At 43.6% G+C, this 22,552-nt stretch overlaps 1 protein-coding gene across 1 annotated transcript in view; it reads left to right on the top strand.

Moving 5' to 3' along the window:
- The window catches only part of LOC146177962 (uncharacterized), a 53,409-nt gene extending 38,927 nt beyond the window's left edge, over positions 1-14,482 (top strand). The window contains exon 4 of the mRNA XM_084581841.1: positions 14,258-14,482. Within this exon, the coding sequence (XP_084437967.1) occupies positions 14,258-14,442 (185 nt within the window). The 3' untranslated portion in view covers positions 14,443-14,482. The remainder of the gene's footprint in view (positions 1-14,257) is intronic.
- The last annotated feature ends 8,070 nt before the right edge of the window (positions 14,483-22,552 follow it).

Here is a 22,552-nt window from a genome sequence, read left to right as displayed (position 1 = left end):
AAAGCGAAAGGACATTGTGATGATCTCAGCAATAAGTGTCAGGAGGAGGACAGGGTCATTGATGAGTTGCAGAGCCAGTACAGAAGATTGGAGGTGGAGCATGTGGAATTTGAGAAGCTTTGCCTGGCATACTACAAGATGCAGAAGTCACAGGAGAAACAGTCATATTTTAGAGGCACATCTGCAGGCATCCACAAACACGTAGCAGTAAGTATAAGGAACGCTGGAGAAGCTTAAGAGCACGGAATCCAAGATGACCGCATACACTTAAGGAACAGAATGCATTCAGCAAGATTTGCTGCGCCAGGAGGGAGAAAGCAAGGCGGCCGCTTGTCAAGTGGAGGAGCTTCATGTCGAGAGGGCTAAGCTAGCAACAGCAGCTAAGCTCACTCGAGCAAGAGAAGCGGTCGGAGATCTCACAAACCCACTTGAAGCAGAAGATTGAGAAGCTGCTGTTTCAGTGCAGTGTGCTTCAACGAGGACGGGATGCATGTAGTGTAGCTCGGAAGGCTCATGCATAGCAAGCAGAGAGCGTCAGTGAAGAGGCATCTAGACTTTTACAGAAGCATGCAGTACTGTTGGAAGAGCGATCATCTGTTCAGAATTAGCGTTATAAGAATATGGATGAATGCTACCTACTGCAGGAAGAAAAAAAACGTTACAAGGGTTCAACACTGCGGAATCAAATATTGAGCGAAAGCATTAGCTACGGGTGACCGAGTTTTCTTCTCTTTTTCTTCTTCCTCAACCGAAATATAAATCCCCTCTTTAACCAAGCCGTAAGAACGGACCTTAGTGGCTTATAGGGGCAACATGAATGCCAGGGTACTAGCAGGCTTATTCTGACATAACCGTCCCATGTGAAACGATAGACCTAAGTTGGCAGCTCCTGCCAGCCGCTTGAGTTGGTAGCCCAGCTCTCACCCTAGTGTCATATGGGGTGTGACGTCGCAACGTCACGTGGGTAAGACGTGGCTACGGCAGCGCAAAGCTGAAGGCTTGAAACCTAGAATAGTATTACTTTCGCAATAAAATTGCTTGTAGAGACAGATGTCTAAACTTTACTAGGCCAAAGAAGACTTCGGGCTTAAGGACGCGTTTTCAAAGATTCTTGATGACAATAGCAGCCAAGAGGCGGAACGGGTAGAGGCGGAAGATTGTAGTGGTCCGCAATGTTCACAGGATCTCGAAAAATTTAATTTGGCGGAAAAGTCAGGCTTGATTACCTTTTTGCTGCGCCCTTAAAGCTCTCACGTTTGTACAGTGTAGCCAGGAAAGACAAATAAAAGACGGGTAGGTGCGGCACTGACCACAGGAATGAGGTTGTGCCTTCTAAATCAGAACTTATAGAGATTCTGTGTAGCCGTGATGAGGAGTATATTATAAACTATTATAAACTATTGCTGCCGAACACTATTTCCTCAGATACAGCACCTGGACAGTATCTACCTTAACACTGCAGGACCTGCAAGCATGATGAATTAGACCGAACTCCACTTTTCGGCCGGACTAATAATATCGGATGTGCGCGGGAAAGAAAAGAGCGGGAAGTCCTTGAAGTATTCGAAATCGCGAAATTAAAGCCTGGTAAATAGGTAAGCGAAGCTTCCGTTTACTTATACCTCAATAAGCTAGAAATTCTTTGGAGGACGCGATTATTTCGTGATTTGGATTTGTGTGTTCGTTCCCATGCGCTTTGTTGATGAAGTAAGGAGGTGTTGGTGCAATAAACGAGTTAGTTCACACTCGTCCTCTGTTCCCTTCTCCCGTCCTTTTCGGGCCGTTCTCTTTATGAAAAATATTTAAAGCAATAGCACTTGAATTTCGTCAAGAAAATACAATCATTGGTATCATATTGAAAATTATTTTGATGCTTTTTAAGAAACATTAACACGATGTATAAATTCGGCGGCAGCTTTCATAACGGTAACAGAAAAACAATATATATAAATTACAAATTTCGCAAGGTTAGATTTCTTAAGGCTCCTATATTTTTCGATAATGCTTTTCCTTTCGTGCGAAAATCCAAAATATTTCATGAGAGTTCAGGCAGTACATGAGGATTTTGACTAAGGTAGAAATCTTTTGATCAAACACGCAGAACACCTGGAAAAATGCTCATAAATGACTAAATTGATCTGCTTTTAATGAAAAGGTGGCGACAACATGTTCAAAGTAGAACTGCAGATCAGGCTAGGTGCTGTTGCTTCATAATGGTGGTTTAACCGCGCAAAACAGACCCACAGTTCTGCATCTATTTTGCGTTGGTAAACCACCACTATGATGCTCAAAGTGTTTCTCTTTTTTAGTTGAAAGACGGGTACCCCAAATCCAACCTGCGCGCTACGTGTAAAATATAGCGCCTGTACGCGACACAGTTTGCAGAATAGTGCCTCACAGAAGAGCAAGCGAAATCGACAGTGAAACTTGTTAAGTTAATTTAAGCGTACTTTAAGCGCTTTATTAATGTGTAGGGATAAGAGCGTCTCAACGTATGCTCCTTACAATACCCCAGCTGGTCGAGAAAACTTTGTATTTATATCTACATTGAATGAAAGATAAGATTACAAAAAATTAAGTCAGATGACTATAGCATGACTGACCTGTAATACATAAATGTTTTTCCTAAGTAGCACGCCGTCAATGGACCGCCATCAGCCCAATATTGGGGGAAACCGGTGCCAATATTGGAACCAATAATGTCGTTTTATCGCGGCGCTACTCGTACCAAGATTTAATCCAGTCTTCTAGACTGGCTTTCCTACAATGGCCACAAATGACAGACTAGGTTATTTATTGGCATGCAGCCGCACTCAATGACTAACCAATATCTTCCACCCAAACATACCCACTGGCTTCTATACAACGTACATCCAGCCACTCTCACTGGCTATTCAATACTTACAACCAAGCTTACTCACTGGCTTTTAAGAACTGCTATCCTGCTAGGCTCATCGGCTGCCCAACATCGCCCACCCAAGCTTGTCCACTGGCTTTGAATTTTCGGCATCCAGGCAATCCCATTACTGCTGATTGTTGTTTTTTGTGACCATTTTTTATTTGATATGTGTTACGGCACAGAGCCAGATAAGGCCATCATGCGTGAAACTTAGGTTTGAGTTTGTTTTTGTGCAGCTGTTTTACATGCAGCTAACAATATATGTACAGCATCCTGAAAGGATACATGCATTCACACAAAAAGCCAGAATTGTATGTTTCATGGATATTTATTTAGTGCGCATGTGGTACATAGTGAAAAGAAAACTATAGGCAGAATTATTTCAGACTTCCAGGACGTAACCTCTGGTTGGGTCCATTGACAAGGTGTCGGCAGATCCCAGGTTGTAGGAAGACGGCAATAAAGGAAGCTTCAGGTGTCTGCAGGTGCCAGCATCTGTAGCATGCACCTTTTGCTCTTGGTTATAAGGACTGCAGCTTTCAGCTGCCTTTGCCGATGTATGCTCGAGCAGCTTGCATGTCACCATCTATCCTTTCGTTCGTACAAACATCTGCAAGCGAAAAAGAAAATAAGAGACAATATTATGCGATTTTTTTTTAGTACAGCGTAGGTAAACTGTTCATGAGCAGTAAAATTTGCCACTGCTAAAATTAATTTTGTCAAAGTCAGTGTGCTGAAATTGGAATTCATGAAGAATGCACATTTTCTGTTTGGTGCGATAGAGTTGAAGCAAAAGATTTTCTTACTCTCGGCGTAAATAAACAGCAGATAAGCACATTCGGATAATTTTAGTTATCAGGTGCCAAGACTGACAAAATGATTATTTCGAGTTAATACGCCGCACTGTATAAAAAAATTGATATCTCACCTGTCGTAAAACACAGCCTTGCATGCAGCGTCAACGGAAGCCGCCCAAGAGGAAATTGGTACGCAAAGGTCTGTCTTAGTGGTCATGAGCCTACTCGTGCAGGGAAATGTAGCAACAAGGCAGGCAAATAAAGCCGCAAATGCTCCCCAAAACCTACTCCATCACGGACATATATTTTAAAATAAAGAGTCAGTGGTACTCACACTGAGTTGCAGACTGTTCTAAGATCTGCGAGACAGGACGAGGCATGTCGTGTTCCGCTGTTTATTCTCCGAGTGCGAGCGGAGCTGCAGAAGCCAACGCGAGGCGCGCAGCTGCGCTGCTGGAGGGAAGGGTGCAGAGCGGAGAGAGAGCGCTCCGGCGCAAGCGGCGCCAGTCGTGCGAGCGCGGCAGGGCTATCCGCATCGTTTGACATGACATCGCAAGTTGAAATTCCACCGACGTTCACTGCCCGCTGCTGAGGCGTGGGAACGAAAAACGCGTAAGCCACCACAGCGAAAGCTCGCGCCACTGCGTTGGCTGCGTCTCAAATAGCCACCTGCCTATCACAGCTAGAAAGAACATACATTTTCTCTATGCTATTAGAACGAACAAACGTAATTTCTAAATTGAGATAACTTGGGTCTGGTTGCCAAATGTTTTGATAATACTCACATAATAACATGGCGAATCTCCCCAGAATACTGCATAGGAACAAGTCTAAACGCGTGATGTTATGCCGACATTGCAAAAATATTTGAAGGCAGGTCATGAGTGTTATACAAGCGATTATACAGTTTTTGGACAAAAATAATTTCCTTGAAAAGCAGCATGACCAGTCAGCAATAATTTTATGACAAATATTTCAGTGATGAGCACGCATTCATGCTGTTGTTTTTTTTTTTGTTTCTGGAAAATAAAAAAAAATCCTAGACACTTATTTCCAGTGCCCAATTGTGAGGTTGCTATGCTTCAAGCTTCTTTAATATTTTATCTTTTGTTTCTTTACCAGCAAATATTCTGTCCGAACTAGTTAAACAGCTGCCACAACAAGTACATAATTTGTAGTAAAACGTTGGGCAGCGTGCAATGCCATCGAATTTAAATGCACTTCATTCCAGATCATCTGAGAAAGCTATATAGAAAGAACGTAAAGAAAATAATGCCTTTATTTTTTATCTAGGCGGATCTACCTTCTGACTATGAGCTATGTTGCATTCAGCCTAAAGGGTTTGTGCATCATTCGTCGCTTGCTGAAGCAGTCAAAGCAGAGCACGCTGGCATATAGGAATCAAGCGCAAGTTTATGGCTGATGTAAATTACAATACAAAATATATTGTGGCTAGCCCATCGTCCGTGCTTACAAATTGGTGCTGGCGCCTCGTTGAGGAGTCAGCTAGCGTACATGACGAAACGGTGCAGAATTTGCCTTCACTAGCACAATCTCTTCGACATCAGTTTTCCAGCATTTGATCTCTTCTTTCACCAAGAAAATGAAATAGTACATAAATAAAGCATTTATGTGTCTATTTCCAGTGATGGAGAAAAGTTTTCAGGATGCAGATGTAAGACATTATCTCTACGAATTAACCCTGGCTGACAGCCTGCACTATATAACGTTTTGAAGATGCTACGTTTAACTGGCCTACTGCAGATTGCAGAAGTGTGTATGCTTGTATACTGCGCCGTATTGTGTTTCTATACATAGGCAGCGACAGTTGTCAGCTTAAAAAAAATTATGCGTCTGTTTTGTTGCGATTTGATCGAGGAGGGCGACGAAGTATTTTTAAACTTTTGACGTATGAGTGGCCTTACGCATCACGCTGACGATGCATAGAAGGAATGGTAGGGTGTGCAACTGCTGCGCGTCCCACGTCTGTACTAAACTTCTTCACAGTTGAGAACAGCGCAACCGTCAGGCATTTCTTTACGTTTCGTAGACAGCCTAAGCCACGCGTTAGACTCGATGGCAACATTGCACGAAGCATGCCTTACTTGCATGCGTAGTGCCACCCAATCATTCATTTCGGGGCTTTATAAATGCTTTGGCTCAAGAATCTCTGCCTTTATCTCATGTCATGGGTTTGCCAAGAAAATGAAGCCTTACGCCGGCAGGGGTTGAGCCACCGGAGCAATGGGGAGGACCCTATACAAACCATGCTTTTACAGCCTAAGCAATTTTTTTGAATAAATGTTCTCTACTACTATATCGTTGACAATGTATAAAACATACTTGAAAGCCATCGCGAAGGACACGACAGAATTGTTCGGGACGTTAAAAATATATCAGGATATACAGGTTAAGAATTGATCGTTCATGTCTGCAAGCCAATTCCAGCCAACACATGTCATGATATGTGGAATGTTTTTCCAGCCGTCAGACCTCAGTGGTCAATATGGACCACTATAACCCAGTCATAATCACTGTTGTAAAGTCCGCAAAACCGGCGCGGCCACACGACCACTGTATGCCAAAATGTATTCAATGTAGATAAGCCAGCTACAGTAACAGGATCATATCAATCAATGCATACACTGATGCTTGTAATGTTGACAAGATCTCGCAGCTGCCAATAAAATACCACCATACCACTATAACCCATTACCAGTACAATATTCGCAAATTATCTCAACTAGTAGCAAAATATTGACCATCATATGTCAGTAAATATTTCAAGTTGGCAGGCCGTCAGCGATGGCAAGAGAATGTTGATTAATCGATGTAAAGATGTATGGATTTTGGCAAGCAGTTACACTTCTTCAGGCACCATCGACCACTGTAATTGCAAATATACAATGCTGAAAAGCCATGACGACTGGCGGGAGGATATTTACCAATGTATGCCAAGATACATTCGATGCTGACAAGCAATCGATATTGGCATGTCAATATTCACCAATGTATGCCATGATAGGTGCAATGCTGGCTAGTCGCCACAGGTCATTGGGCGATATTGCCCGCTGGAACCAACAAGTATACATTGTTGGGAAGCCACTAAGACAGGTGGGTTAACATTAACCAATATATGCCAACATATAAATGTCGACAAGCCTGCTACACTGACAGGACAATATGTACCATTGTATGCCATCATCGACCGTTTTATCAGCAGATATACACAATGTTGGGAAGCCGTCACAATTGGCAGTTGGATATTGACCAATGTATGCCAAGATATAATCCATGTTAAGAAGCCGTCAATACTGGCTGGACAGTATTTACCAATGCATGCCATGCTATGTACAACGTAGGCCAGTGACCACCACTAGTTGGGCAATATCCGCCACTGCAATGGAAGACGCATACAATGTTGGCAAGCCACTAAGACTGGCGGGATGATATTGACCAAAGAATGCCAAGGTATATTCAACATCGACAAGCCATATATACTGGCAGGAAAATATTTACCAATGTATGCCATGATTTGCGAATTATGGGCGAGACATTGCTGATGGCTGGGTAATATTCGCCATCATATATCATTGTGTATACAGCGTTGGCAAGCAATTCTATATGCAAGGACATTATTGGACATTGATAGCCCATGAATGCCATTTATGGGGGAAAATGTAAATCACTGGTCCAAGTGTGGTCAATGTTATCACATTGCTTTACCATTATTGGTAGCGCATTGACAATGCCGGGCCACTGGTGGGTCAGACGTCGCCAATCAATTTCTAGTATCGGGCCGGTCGCATGTGCTATCTGGGGTTTTTCATTACGCAATGTGAACGGTTAACGGGAAGGCTAGTTACGCCGATATTATATGCTCTAATTTGTGTACATTGTGCTGCCTGAACATTTTCCTGGCCCTACTGAAACTTGCAAATTAAGTCATTAACAGGTGCCCCCCGATGTTTTCTTTTTACACTTCCTTCTTGACGTTTGTTTGTGTTATTCCGTCATATGATGTAGCCGCTTCTGCGGTCGACAGCCACTGATATTATTGCCACTGCGATAGCTGCCCACTGTGACTAGGCTGACGACTCTGCGTGCCGGAGGCGCAGGTGCTTTCTCTATTGGAAGATTTTTCGACTATTCCGATGAAGCCTACCGCTGAAGAAGTTTTCCCTGCGAGAATGCTGCATCGAGATTTGCCTCCTTGGAGGTAGGCAAGCAGAAGACGCTGAGTTCCTGTCATCCACAGCTGCTTGGACTACTACGTAGAGACAATAGAAACATGGAAGCAGAGCTCATGAGAGGAACCAGGAGCTGAGATTAGAGCAAAGTAATGCGGGTTTTCGAAGAAAAAATTTTATTTCAGCGAAAGACATATCACTGTTCCAAGCAGCAATCCGAAATAGACACATCATATGAATCTCCAATTGCAACAGGAAGCCACCAATTCCATTCTTCTATTGAAATAAGATTGCCGCAGAGAGAGGAATAAAATTAGTACTGGTTTAACTCTGGGTAAACTAGTTGCATTGCGATAGAAACAGCGGGATCTTATTTTGCCGCTGCATTATTCCCCTCTCACGCCTTATCTGTGTATGGTGCTATATTATTGGGGACACTGAAGCTCAACCTTTAAGAGTAAGACGCGAGAGTGTAAGCTGCTAGCCCGCATATAAATGAAAAGTGTTCAATGCTGCCGAACCAAATGTGGAGCGAAAGCATTAGTTGCCGATGACCGACCGTTCTTCTTCTAGTACCTCCACGCTTACATCATGTCTTCTTCATCGCGCAAACCGGAGGAGGCACGTCGTCATCACAACACAAACACGCGCAGAGGTATGCATAAGTTAGCAGAATGAGCTAAATTTTAAATGCAGATTTCATGTGCCTCATTTCTTAAAGAAGTATAGACATGTTGTCACGAAATCGGCACATTTCTATTATGCCGGCGTGGCGCGAAGCCCTCCCGCGCGGCGCCGCATCAAAATTTTGACGACATTCCAGAAATGCCTCCCCCCCCCCCCCCGCGCGAGAGAGCGCGTACTTTTGTACGCGTCGGCATCACCCTCTTTCTCATCACCTAGCGATGACGGTCATTCATCAGTCTGGAAGATGCCAGCCGATTCCAGAATGTTCGACAGCATCTGACCAAAGATGACGCGCGGGTTGATGGGAGGAAAAGGGAACGCTTCCACAAGCGAAGTTAAATGTGTGTGCGCGCTAGCCTTGGCGTGTCTTAACAGACAGACGCGGTGCGCCCTAATTAATGAGGGCGCGGCGCTTTTGTGAGTCAGCCAGGGATTGCGGCGTGTTCGCAAGTGCGACAACTAAACTCCTGGGGATCACCTGCTGCTGGCAAGCCCACAGACGTTCGAGGGAGCGGCGCTCGTCTTGTATGGCGACAACATCGTGATTCTCCAGGCGCCGGACAGCAACAGTGCCTGGTGAACAATTTGGTGTTTGTTTATTTGACTTCTGGTGTATGTTTGTGTATGTAAGCCTCTGTGTTATTGAATAATTTTTAAGTTGCATGTTTAACTTTGTTTTCTGTGAGCCTCTCGTCTGTACATTTTAGTGCTCTTGTGTATTCCTCGGTATCGTCTCTTACTGTGTATGAAGTTTGTTTTGTTTGTTACTTCTGACTCCGACCCTTACTCTGACTTGAACCGGCGAAAGCTGGGCACCAGACGGCCACCTCCTTCTGTCACTACAAGGTAGTTGGATTCCGGCTGAGCTTGCTACGCAAGTCGAGGGCATCTCCTTGCGACCGGAACAGCTACCCCCGCTCACTCTAAAGGTGTCTTGAAGTGTGTGCACCATTAAAGGCGCATCAGTAATAATCTTCATAATTATTAACTGGTGACACACGCACATTTTCTGTTTCGGGAGTGTGGTTTTAAACAATCCACGATGCTCCAAAACAGAGGGACTGCGACCCAAAAAACCCCAAAACGCCTGATATAAATAATTTCGTTTTCGTTTTCGAGCTCTCCCAGCACGAACGCGCGATGACGTCAAAAATGCGAGCACGCCACACGAGCGCCTCCTGCTGGCAAAACTGGCGGCACGTACACACAATCTAATGACGCATACGGTTAGCGTTTTTCATCTACTTGCGATCGCACGTGCAAGAAAATATCGTCGTTGAGCAGTATTTCAGCATTGCATGATGAATTCGGCGTTGTTTCGCCCGAAGGCGCGGATGTTATTGACATTGCAGAACATTTTTATTTAGACCCGCTCGCCAGCGGCTCAAGCGAAAAAGCAAGAACCAACAGCAGCCACGAAAACTTGCGGTTGGCGCGCAGGAAATATCGGCTGGTTAGACATGCTGAAAAAAAGGTCATGAATAATATGAAGATGCTGCTCTCTCAGCCCGATTTAACGGTGCTGTGAGCCCCAGGCTAGCTTCCGAAAAACATGTTTTATCAGTAAACAAAAAAAAATTCATGGCCTGATCAGACGACGTCAGCCACCGTGGCCTGCTATCGTGTTAACGATGCTCATGCTCATTGCTCATGGCTACTCACGCCTGCTCACGCGCTGATTGATCCCGACGCGGCAGGTCTGAGCGGCGTCGTTCTAAAGTCACTTTAACTGCACCGTTCTAAGGCTCCTCCCTTTTTTTTAAGGTGCCGACAACTACACGAGCGCCCTCTCGAGGGGTCCATGGGGCAGCTCTAGCAGACGACGCGCCGCAGTCTTTCGTGTATACAGCGTACTCATGAAGCCGTGCTCGGTGCACACATAAACTGTTTAATTCATTAATTCAACAAATTCATCTCCTATCCTGCTCAAAAAGCTTAAAAAGGCAGGAATAATAACGTAAACATGCATGTGCACCATAAACGTCAAAAAAAAACGCGTGCGTTAAACGTGCCAGCTCATTCTTCGGAAACGTTCGCCTCAGTACAGCGGTTAGGAAACTGTTCAATAATTATGCTTTGAAATAAGTAGCGAACTTGAAGTAGAAACAATATTTCAGTAAACGTATTTCGCTCGGTTCCTTACTAAAAAAATAAGTAGACTGCTAATGTTCTGCAACTTTTGGGAACATCGTCGTGCATAGAGCTCTAATGCAATATGGGCGTCATGGCGTTTGTAACCGTTCGGGTATACTCCGTTTTACACACTTTTTTGGCTCAAGTTTATTTCATTTACAAACTATTTCAATAGCTTTATTTTGGAGAAAACGTCAGTTTCTCTGCAGCTGTGCATTACCAACGCATGTATATCTTCCAACAACTACAAAATAATTCGGGTATGATGCGATACAAAGCTGACGGGTAATGTTAACGCACTTTATTCTTTATTTGCTTTATATTGCCTTCTTTATAGCCTGCCGGGCAATAATGTCTCCAGTAAGCTTTGATGCCGCCTCTTGAAACTTGACGAGTCCCTGTGCGCGTTCAGCGGAAGTTGTTTGCATTAGGTGCAATGCTGCGTGACTCCTCCGTTACAATAATAGAACAGCAGCGTTTCACACACACGGGTGTTTTACACTTTTTATTGTACATTGTTTTTTTTTTACTTTTATACACCGATATTTAGCATAGGCAAATATTTACTTCCCATTTCGATCATTTTGACACATTTGCACCCTCCTCTTTTTCCAATGTTTCATTTTCCATTTTTATCAGTTAACTGATTAATTGTTCGGAATAAATTTTCATAATAAGAATTATCAAGCATTGCCTTTTCATTCTGATTATTTTGACACCATTGATTCCATGCGCTATACTGCAGTTCTGATGTTTTCAGGGAAAGTAAGGGGGCCCGAAACGGCAGTGAGTTTTCACTAGACATCCACAGTACAAGTAATGGCTACATAGTCATAGCGTCCTTGATATTTTGCTGATGAAATAGCATATGCCCAAACAAAGGTGATCCCGGGCAAGCGAACAGCTTTTTAAGCAGACAGAAGTCGCTTCGCATCGTCGGGTGTTTTTTGTGGCAATGAAAATCTTACGCCCGACTTCATGAGGCCATAGCTCCCTTCTGTTACAATTATCGTCACCGCGAGGAATGGAAAATGATTTTTTCGCGTCTTCTGTGCGGTTCCGGCAGCAAAAAGCACAGCAGCCCGACGCAGCCGCATGTCACACGAGCATTTCAAAATTTGAGTTCAGAGATGTACTTCTTGAGTTAGCTTAAGCATTAAGCACTGCATGTAAGCTCATAAAAATGCAATAGAGGTGTATAAAGTACTTTTTGCTAATCGGCCAATATCACGCAGTGCATTTCAGCGGTGCAGCCAAGCACCGCTGGACCCTTTGGGCGGAGCTTGGCGGCGAAGAGGTCACGTGCAGCCAACCGGCCTATGGGGGGGAGGGGCGGATGGATCAAGACCTGTCGCTACCTTTAAAAAATAGAGGAGGCTTACACCGTTCTAGCATGGGGCGCCATCTGGCGCTGTCAAGGCTATGTGGGTTTGCAAAGCGCGCCGCGGCCATGGCTCTGATAGCCTCCGCTAGCGGTAATCTGTCGCGGATCACTATTTATTCGCGTGCATAGCAACTCCGGACAAAGGACCATAAATAGCGAATAAATTGGGAGGATTGTTTGAACAATACTGAGGCGCTGGTAGAGTGATTACAGCGATTACAGCCTGGTGGAGTGATTACAGCATTTTTTTAATGTCCTCTGTGCGACTCGCCTGGTGTCTGCTAGCTCCGCTGCTGAAGGTGCCTTGAGAATAAAGAATGCATTTTAATTCCGTAGGCTTCTCAGTAAATGGTGCCAAAGTCCAACGCTTTTACAGCGTTAGCCCATTCCAAAGCTCCGTGAGCTGGCCGCTTCGATGTGAAGTCAGCTAGAATCAGCGAATCTAGGGCAGGCGGGGAGCGGCGGCACAGTTCACGTCTCTCGGTGCGGCAGCGGACGGCGCAGTTGCCGAAAGCTGTGCACTTGTGCTGGAATACAGCAGGCAGCCTTTATCTACACCAGGTTCAAGTTGCACGAGTGCGGCGTTAATGAAACAAGTATTGAATTGTGCTTCCCCTTTTCGGATTCCAATAGGTGTGTTCTTGCGCACGCACAAAGTATACCCAAGCATTAAGCTTCAAAAACACGCCGACCGCGAAATCGACGCCAGGTGAAGTAGTAACATGCAGCAACGAAGACAGTGGGGAAAGTGATCGAGTTAAGAGAGCAGAAGCCCAGAGCCTTCCCTCGGGTGCCCACTCGATACATACAAGGCAGACGCGGTGAGCTATCTCGTGTTGTAACTGCTCTATGCTCTGCTGACTCCACGATGTCATAGTTTTTTGATGACGTCATGTTGTTTACCTATATACACGTTTTCGTCAGAAAGATATCACTGTCGATAGGTTTTGAAACATGAATTCTTTGCCTGGCGTGTATTTAACATCAAATTAAAATATATTCGCGGCAAAATGAGACGTTGTGATTACTTGGGGATCTCTGTATAACGAGGAAAGCAATCGTATTCCTTCCGACTCTTCAAAAATTGGCGTCTATACTCTTTAACCATATTTGCACTTAAAATTCATTTTTTACGATAAATAGGCTCATTTATCATTTTACACAAATATTTTCCCTTTTTCTCAAATAAACAAGTGGCATTTATGTATGCAAATACACACAAAAATGTTTCACCCCTTTCGCTTGAAAACAGGTTTGGTTTTTGTGGAGAGAGTAGTAATGACTTGGATCGAAACAATGTTACTTGCTTTTATTACAATGACTAAGGAATTCTGCACCGTTCGAGAGGGGATGCTTACTTTGTTTCTTAAGAATTTACATGCGTTTAAGCATTTTATTTCAAGGATCTATTCTAACCTCCATGCATTCTTCAATTTTCTTTTCTTGTTATTCTATCTACGGCAAATACTGCCTCATTTTAATATTAAGCTTCTAGTACACATACCTAGTGGCCTCACGGAATATATATTTTCACAAAGCACAGAAGCACAGAGCACATGACAAGCTTCGATGAAGACTCATGAAACCTTGGTCTATGGGCTTTTATGATTTTGAGTTAGGAATTTTTAGCAAATTTGTTTATGAATATTGGCGTTCTTCCTGTCATCAATTCCACCCATCAAATAACTCCATTTCCCGCATTAAAACGAGATGCCCCGCATCTGGGTAGTAAATAGTGATCGGAATTAAACTGGCTTGTAATTAGAAGAACGATTTTTCATTTTAAAGGATTTATCCCGGCAATGCAAATATGATGCTATAGCGGGATTTGAAACCTAGGGAGAATGCTTAAACATCATTTGTGCAGTGTCAGATTTCTAAAGATTCATTTGTACAAGTATGGACTCTTTAGAAAGAGCATCAGCGCTTCATAACGCACTTATTATAATTGAGATGTGGAATTGGCTAAAATAATGCCCTTCTTTGCAACAACACTAAGTGTTACTAGATTTGATACAAAGCTTTAACAATTAGCAAGAAATAAGTTCTTGCTCAACTAATTCAAGTAAAGTACTTTTTAAAATGTTACTTTTCACAGGTTCATCTCTGTACCAAAGATTAGCCCAAATTCTTGCACTGATTGCCATCCCGTTTTCTTGTTTTATAGGTGGGTGCACGATGTGGGTTCAAGACAAGGCTGTCAATAGTCAACTTAAGTGCTGCAAGCACATCATGCTGTCTTATTGCGGTAGGCAGGCTTACCAAATATATAAAACTGAGAAGGACAGTTGCCCGAAGTATGAAACTGATCCTTTGATCATAAAGGGCATACCGCTGCGTGTGTCTTACTAAGTTTTTTGGCTGTAATGCATGTCCAGAAAGCTCACTTGCAATAAAGAACACCCAATGTTTTAGTGGGTAAATGATTGGTGCATATTACACTGGAAGCTCCCAACAGCTGTTGTTCTTATGCAGATCTCCAAAAAGCACATTTCATTGCCAACATAAAGTTATCTAAGCGACTCATCCATCATTGTACCAGTGCATTGCTGCTTCCTTTGGTTCAGGATATTGCCTCTGAGCCATATCGCCTGCCATTTAAAGGACATTCTTTGGAGCTTTTGACTAACTCAGAGATTAAGCCATATACACACATGGGAGGTAAGCATGAAAATATTGTTGCGATACACACTCTGACGTAGTCGCAACAGTTCGCCGACAGTGACACACACGCGGTACCAACAGAGAATGGCTTGAGCTTAGTCGTTTTTCCTACGTCCGCACATCTTGGTCGTCTCTGAGAGGGCCCATCGCAGTCTCTGAGAGACTAACATCCCGAAGTGTTTGCCTGTTTTTAAAGGCGAAAGAAGCACTCCTTATTTGAAAGTCATTACATGGCACAGGTGAGCTACAGTTACCGAGAAGTTTTCAAAATGTGGCGCATTGGGACGTACTGGTCCAATTTGATCAACGATTCCCTTGAAGAAGGTAGACATGCAGTTATCTATGAAGAGTGCTGTTTATGGATATGTAGTCACCACTGGAACAATCTGCAATTGTCTTGTTGCTGCTAACTGTTTTAGTAGTAAGCGTAGTTATTTTGAAGTGAATAACACAATGATCACTGAAACCGGGCATGTAGATGACGATATAGAAGATCAAGATTATTTTCAAGAATAAAGTCTAACAGGTTAGATGTACCAGTACCAAACCTTGTAGTCTCTGAAACAAGGTATGTAGGTTAACGTTTATAATGCACTTTGGCAGCGAAGGTATAAGCGAACAAAAAGCATTTCGAGGGCAGTAGAGACAATGACGGTGTCTGATACGAGGTAATCGGCAACGGCAATCAGTACACCAGCTCCCTGTTTTGCAGTCCTACCTTGGTGGTAGATGGCGTAATGTTTTTCTCAGTTAAGCTATTCCGCATTAATTATAACGTTAGAAAGTCAAGTGTCCATTACCACCACAACATAGGCAGCGAATACATCAATTACTGACGATAGATGATGGCCTTTCTTCACAAAACTCCGGATCTTTTTGAAGAGAAACGATAGATTCTGACGGACGACATTAGGACAAGTTTTTGGATTAGGACAAAGATGTATCTGCGTTGGTTCTGGCAGTGCCAGCCGAAGACCCGGCAGGACTGCTGTCACTGAATGGTCCGATTTCGTACACGCTGTCAGTGTCCATTGAGGAAATATAACATCTATTGCCAATATGAACCTTGTTATGCCGAACTAAACTTTTTGCCGCTTTGAGTAGCTAAATAGAAAACCTTTTTTTCACACATTTCTTGTCGCTTTGCCAAAACCTTTGAGCAAAAATATTTTTATTTTGAGGCAAGACTATTTTCCCTCCGTTTAATGACTCTAATTGAGCAGTAATGGGTGACATTCGTCGGTGACAAAGCGGCTTAGTCTATGAGCTCGGGATATGCGTTCGTCGCTCTGATCCAAACCGAAGTTAAATAATATATTGGAGGTTAGGGTTGGTGTGTAGGATGGCGTAATGCAGCGGCATAGTTCATGTCTATTGAATCTTGCGTTGGAGTGGTCTGAGCCATTGCTTGAAAAACGTCCAGCGATTGCTGGACTTTCCTCACAGATCACCTGCGGGTCGACTCAACCTGCTGCTGTGTTAGCGATGGCAGGCGTCAGCGTCATCATTCATGAACGACATTACGGGTGGTCTCACGGAGGTTATATCCACTTGTAGGAGTGGTGTTGCTGTGGGATACAGACAGTGTTTCAAGGAGACGGTTGTAGAGTGCCATTCCTGATTCTAAGGTCTTCTAGATATTCGCTGCTTCCTGGCAGAACTCCGCCACAGTTTCAGTAGCCGGCAAAGAAGACCTGGAAAAAGCTGATCTTTTAAACCGCGCATCAACAGGTTCACCTTGGTATTATCTGCCATATAGAGATCGGCGCGGAGGAAGAGACGCTCCATATTATCAAAGTAAACCAATACAGGCTGTTTTGGGAGCTGAATTCTTGATTAGAGCAAGGCCTGCCCTTGCAAGAAAGCTTAATGAGTTTCTGATTAAATGTTAATTACATTTCTCATCATGCACATTAACATTTCTATACATTTTCTTGATGCATTTTTGATGAGTTTCACAAGAAAGTTGGCCACCGTGTTTCTGGTTTGTACCTAATGTGTGCATTTCTTGTGTGTTGTTCATGAGTGTTGACCGATGAGCGCCTGATGGCTTTAACTTTTGGATAAAAAGTAAAAGCTAAAACGTAGCGAAGCACCTCAACTACATTAAAAAAAGCTAAAAAATAGATCTAGCGAAAAAAAACTGCACCTCTGGCGTGATTCGAAATCGGTACCTCTTACTCCGTAGCTGTCTACGCTAACCACTCGGCCACTCGGGAAACTGGTAACGTCGGTAACGTATTTGCTTCTTATGTCTGGACTGCATTAATAAGATTGGGACTTAATGTTTCGAAACATGTTTCGAAGTGTACAGGCCATTGCGGCTGCTCTAACAATTACAACTTCTTGACGATTAGAACTTGTATCTAATGTTCTGGATACCTATGCGCACTATTTTGTCCACTGGAGTCATTTTAACATGTCGAGTTTGGCATCGCTGGCAAATTTATCAGCGGTGGCTCTTCGGTGGTTGCTACCTTGGGCGTAATTTTCGCTGAACACGGAGCTGTAGCACGAACCTTTAAGGAAAAAAAGTACGACCAAGCTTCAATACCGGCAAGCGCAGCAGCGCCAACACTATTTTACTGGTAACTAAATCTTATTTGTATCTAAACATTTCGGGAAGCGATGCGATGACTGAGGGCTCGACTAATCTATACGCAGAGCAAGAAGGAGCTGGAAAGCTTAAGAAACACGCAAAATATCATGCATTATAAAGAAGGCATTGCCTCTCGTGCTCTGGTCGCGCACATGCTGCCAGGACGGTCCAGTTCCGAGGAAACGCACGGCTCGGGTTACGTCCGCGCGTCGTTGTCGGCGCATGGCAGGGTACCCCTGCTGGTCTTTCCGAAGCGGCCTGCTCGCAGGTGCAAGGAGGCATTGGAAATGGAGCGGCCGTGCGTCCGTTTGCTTGGAGGCGGTGTGGCAGTGCGTCGGTTCGCGTACACAACAATATCCTTGCCCGTAACACCCTAAAGCATATTGTCCAAACATAGCACCGTTTCGCTTCGCAAGAAGTGATTTGCAATGGCACAAACACCCAAGACTCAGGGTGTAAGCGTGTTTTGAACGAAACAAATGTCCAAAAAGTTGTTTTTGTTTTTACAGTGCATGCTAAACAGAAATGAAAACATAGTAAAGTATATAAATTCGCTTAGTGATGTATACTTTCTCTAATTTGAGAAAAACAATGTATTTCCACATTAGCTCCCATACAAAAATACTGTGTTTTCCAAGCACAAAACTTCTTGCGTAATCTCAAATGAAAGTCTGTTGCGGATCTCATGTTAAAACACATAAAAGTTGTTTCTTAGGCAACATCCTACATATGCTAACAAGAAATGCAAACATAGGGCTCTGAAAGTGTGCAGTTAACAAGGAAAGAATATATATTCACTTATTGATGTGTACTTTTCCTCATTTGAGAAAGTCAATGTATTTCCACATTAGCTCCTACCCAAAAATACTGTTGCGTTTTCCAAGCACAAAACTTCTTGTGTGATCTCAAAGGAAAGTGTGTTGCGGATCTGATGTTAAAACACATCTAATCTTGAATCTCCTTTGAGTGGTTGATGACTCAGCAAAAACACATTACGTGCGTAACGGAAATTCAATATCTATTTTTGTAAGGGTGGACTCTTTTGTTTCGGACGGAACTTGCAAAATCCGTCGCGATTTCTCAAACGTTTTGAATCAGATTCAGGCAGGTCCTTGAAGAGCAGAGCAGACTTGCCTTAGTGTCACACATCGCTCCAGCATTTGAAATCTGCCACGCGGTCGAAGAGGTTCATTCAGTCTTGCGCTTTTTTCAGTGGGAAGTCCACAGAAAATGGTTGGCTCCCGGGATTTGACGAAGACAACTGGTACGGCACACTCGGTCATTGCCACTGTTTACGCTTTCCGGGGTCTAACCGGGTCCGGCAGCAGACTATGTTCGGGTTTGAGCCCTTGATGGAAGCAGCAAGCCGGTGGCCTGTTAGAAGGTCGCCTAGGACAACAGTACCAGGCCTGTTGTCTGAAGGAGTAAACCGGAACACGATGGTAGCACCTGCCCCAGAATCACGTAGTGGTGTCAATGCCATTGGCACCCAATCAAGAGGCTCAAATTTCATTTGAATGAAATCTTTATTGGGCTGACTTGCGCGCAAAAGAACTAAGCAGTAGACGGAGGCGATATCAACAATCGTGGTCGGCGGTGTTCGATCTGGGAATACCTGTCCCGCACGTTAACGCTCAATATAAATGAGGCGAAGAAACATCTAGATAAAACCGGAAACGGTAACTAGCATAACTAATTATTGTAGAAACACCCGCGATTCCTTGGAATATTCCTGATACATATCGAAGCATCTAGTGGGAAGAAAAGAAAACCTTAAAGTATTATCTCCTCACAAATCGTATGAACAAACAAAAATCCACGCGCTGTAGTTACGGTAACAAAGCCGCATGTCGGCAGATGTAGAAAAAGAACAAATGAAAAGGACAAATGAAATTGAAGTAATGCCGCGTCGACATCGAGCGCAAGTCCACTGCGAATGTTTTATTGGCGAAAGCCGAAGGGAATTATGTAGTTGGCGATCAGTTTTAATAAATGTGTCGAATTTATTTTTTCAACTTTTTCCAGTTATCTCAAAAGTCAGGGGATAAAATAGACATGTCAGTGCCTGCAGCAAAAGGAATTATGGTGGAAAAAAGGAAGAAGCCGAAACTTCATTTCGGGTTTAAAATTTAGCTTGAGAACAGGAAACTAGTTACAGCGAGTGGCGGGAAAAACTTTTGTTCCCATTAACTGGGAACAACTGGGCGGGTGGCTTTAGACACAATCATTGCCTTGTGTTCCATCCAATAGGCATAGGAGTGAAAATTTTGGTAATAAAAATAACGGTACTGTCGGTACCAGTAGTGAACATCGCGGCCACATGCCGCTGCAATTACATCTGCGGCATTGGGAGCCGCCATACCTCTGTAAAAAAAGTGGGGGCATGCGACCTATTTAGTGCATTACTATTTGTCTCACAATACTCACAAAATTTAGTTTTGTTCGTTTTTTTTATAAACACGAAGACATGGAGGGAGGGCGAACTTTTGAGTAGCTCAAAGGAACCTGTTCGTTAAGTTGGTGGGATCCAAACAATTATCTCCGCTGTAAATTGGCTTACAAATATATTACAGGAGTTCGGATAGCTAGTGGCTACTGGCAAAATGGTTTAATTTGGTACAGGTAAAATGATGTTGGTGACTCAGGGGATTGTTAACGTGCGGAGTAGACGCAGGTGAGTTCGGATGAGATAGGTGGTGCTTTATAGCATTCAAAAAATGGATATTTACTGCCTAAATCGAGGTTGCAGTTTTGATGTACTTCACGTCTTTAACCACGTGGTTTCTTGAGAAATCAATTGTAACGTAGAAACGTGCGTCACAGGCCTAAGTGCTTGACAAACGGATATCTGTTGACCAGATGAGAGCTTTGCAAGCATGCTTATGGACATGTTCATTCGCCCCTATGTCAACGTGACAAAGTGTCTATCTTACCATAGTGGATGGAGGGCATAAAAGGCTTACTTGGGCTTGTTTCTGGCAAAATGTCTTGTGAACCAATCTGCACAGAAAATTTAGCGATCTCCTAGTATCATCATGAATTTAAGGTTTTGCCTAAGCGCCAGAAAGGCATCGAAAGAGCAACCACGCAGATCCCTTCGCGCAACATGACTGCAGAATAGACGCCCTGTGAGCGGTGGCGATCCATATGTCCTACAAGTCAACTGGCATTCACGTTAACAACATATGGTCTGTGCGCGTCATAAACATGTCTTACTTCTTGCTTATACAACAATGTTTCTTTTGTCATACCATCACCGATGGGATGAGGTCGGCGGCAATTGATTCAATTTCGTTTTTTTAGAAAGGAGTCATAAACAAGCCTTGAACTTGCAAATGAAGCTCCCGGCTATCACATAACGTGATCTGTTTTCTCATCCACTGAACCTTAGACTAAGCCCCGCAATAAAACACCAATACACAATAACCAGACCAGTGTAGAGGAAACAGGCGCCAACACATTATCTCCAAAGTAGTAGCCAGGAAAGGGAGCTGCAGACAGACGGTGGTGGAGCAGTCAGCCTTTAGTCAGTAAGATTTTAGTGTCTCGATTCTTGTCATTGCCTGAGTAACTGAACTACCTTCTCAATATTAAAGGCACATTATCCTGAGCACGCCTTCGTGATATTGTCTTGCTGTCTTAATTCCAAAAGATCTGTGATTGCAGACTTGTTATATGCATTTTCGTTGGCACGAACCAAGGGCCAGGAATGCAAAAACATGATTAAATTATATTACTAGGTACATCCTTGCTGTAGATAGGACCATTTCTCGTTCCATTATGAGCCAGCTGCTCTAACCACATCTGTGATTATGGTTTCGTCACAGCAAAACGTCCAAGAATTGTTATCGAGACTTTTTGAATGGCCATTCTGCATTCCCCTCTCATACTCAGCAAAAATTTGCTTTATTGGGAGCTATCCTCTCAATAAGATGGAGCGCAACCACAAATCGTGTTGTCCCAAAGCCTCTGTCATGCTCCGGGGAAATTACCCGAGCAGAATCTCATGCGGGAAGGATTCGGGACATCGTAGGTATCCCCGCAGCCAATCGCCGCACATTTTGTCGAGCCACTCTGTGGCGATGCACATTACACGCAGTCGTGTTTTTTGACGCGAATCCGCGTGCAATAGATCGAAACACGCTACTATCATATTCACGTTTTAAGGTACCTCAGAGTTTATGCAGGGTTTGTCAAATTAAGTTTGGTACCATGCGGGCACGCCCGCCTTCCAGCCCCGGGGCTGGAAGGCGGGCGTGCCCGCATGGTACCAAAATCGGTCCCTGTTGGGAAATTTGAAGGCACGTGCAAAAGCAGGTGGGCTTTAAGTTCAAAAACAGCACCCACCCCAATTGGGGCTGCCCACAAAAAACTGTTTTAAATCCCACATGGGCTGTAATGGGGCTGGAAGACGAAATGGCCCGCCTTATAGCAACATCGCTCCCTTGTGGGGAACATGAAGGCACGTGCAACAGCAAGTGGGCTTTAGGTCCAAAGAGAACACCCAGCAAAATTGGGGCTGCCCACACAAACCCGCTGTAGGTCCCACATCGGCCGTAATGGGTCTAGAAAGCGTGCGTGCAATTGTGTAATCATTCCTTCAAACCTTTATTTGTATTAGATGCTGCCCTAAATTATTATTATAAATGATTTGTATAACAGTTATTGCCATGTTTTGTCGGTTAGAATTAATACATGGCTTTAGGTTCCGCGCTCATGCAAATTGCGGTAAAAATACTCAAAAGTACTGATTGCTAACTGTTACTCCTTATGTGGTTGCTGTGGGCAGCCTGCAACTCTGCACAATATTACTGTTCAGAACACAGATCTCCATAGCCTGAAATGTAAAATAAACTTTTTCTAAACACATGAAGTGAGTTATGTTGGAATTATTCTAAAATTTAATATTGTGGCTGTTTAGAAAGTGCAAACATATATAAAATAATTACTTAATTATGTGCATAAATATTGATTGGGAAAATTTGGACTAGGGCTTCCCATGAATTTCCTGCATCGGACCGCTATGAGAATAATGCGAGCAAGCCCAAGTGCGGCTGGCGTTATAGAACCCGCATTGGTCCTATGTCATTATCTGAGGGGCTAATCGAAATAAAAAAAATGTTCATCCAGAGCGGCTGCCCGAATCTGTCCAAAGTAAGATCATCGGGGAGACTTGGCGGGATGTGCCCTTTTGGCAAT

Source organism: Amblyomma maculatum, chromosome 10 (assembly GCF_055883805.1).
Source record: "Amblyomma maculatum isolate TAMU_Amacu chromosome 10, ASM5588380v1, whole genome shotgun sequence".
NCBI classification, from domain to species: Eukaryota; Metazoa; Arthropoda; class Arachnida; order Ixodida; family Ixodidae; genus Amblyomma; species Amblyomma maculatum.
The sequence above is the reverse complement of the archived record's forward strand: the minus strand, read 5'-3'. Positions and strand labels throughout refer to the sequence as shown.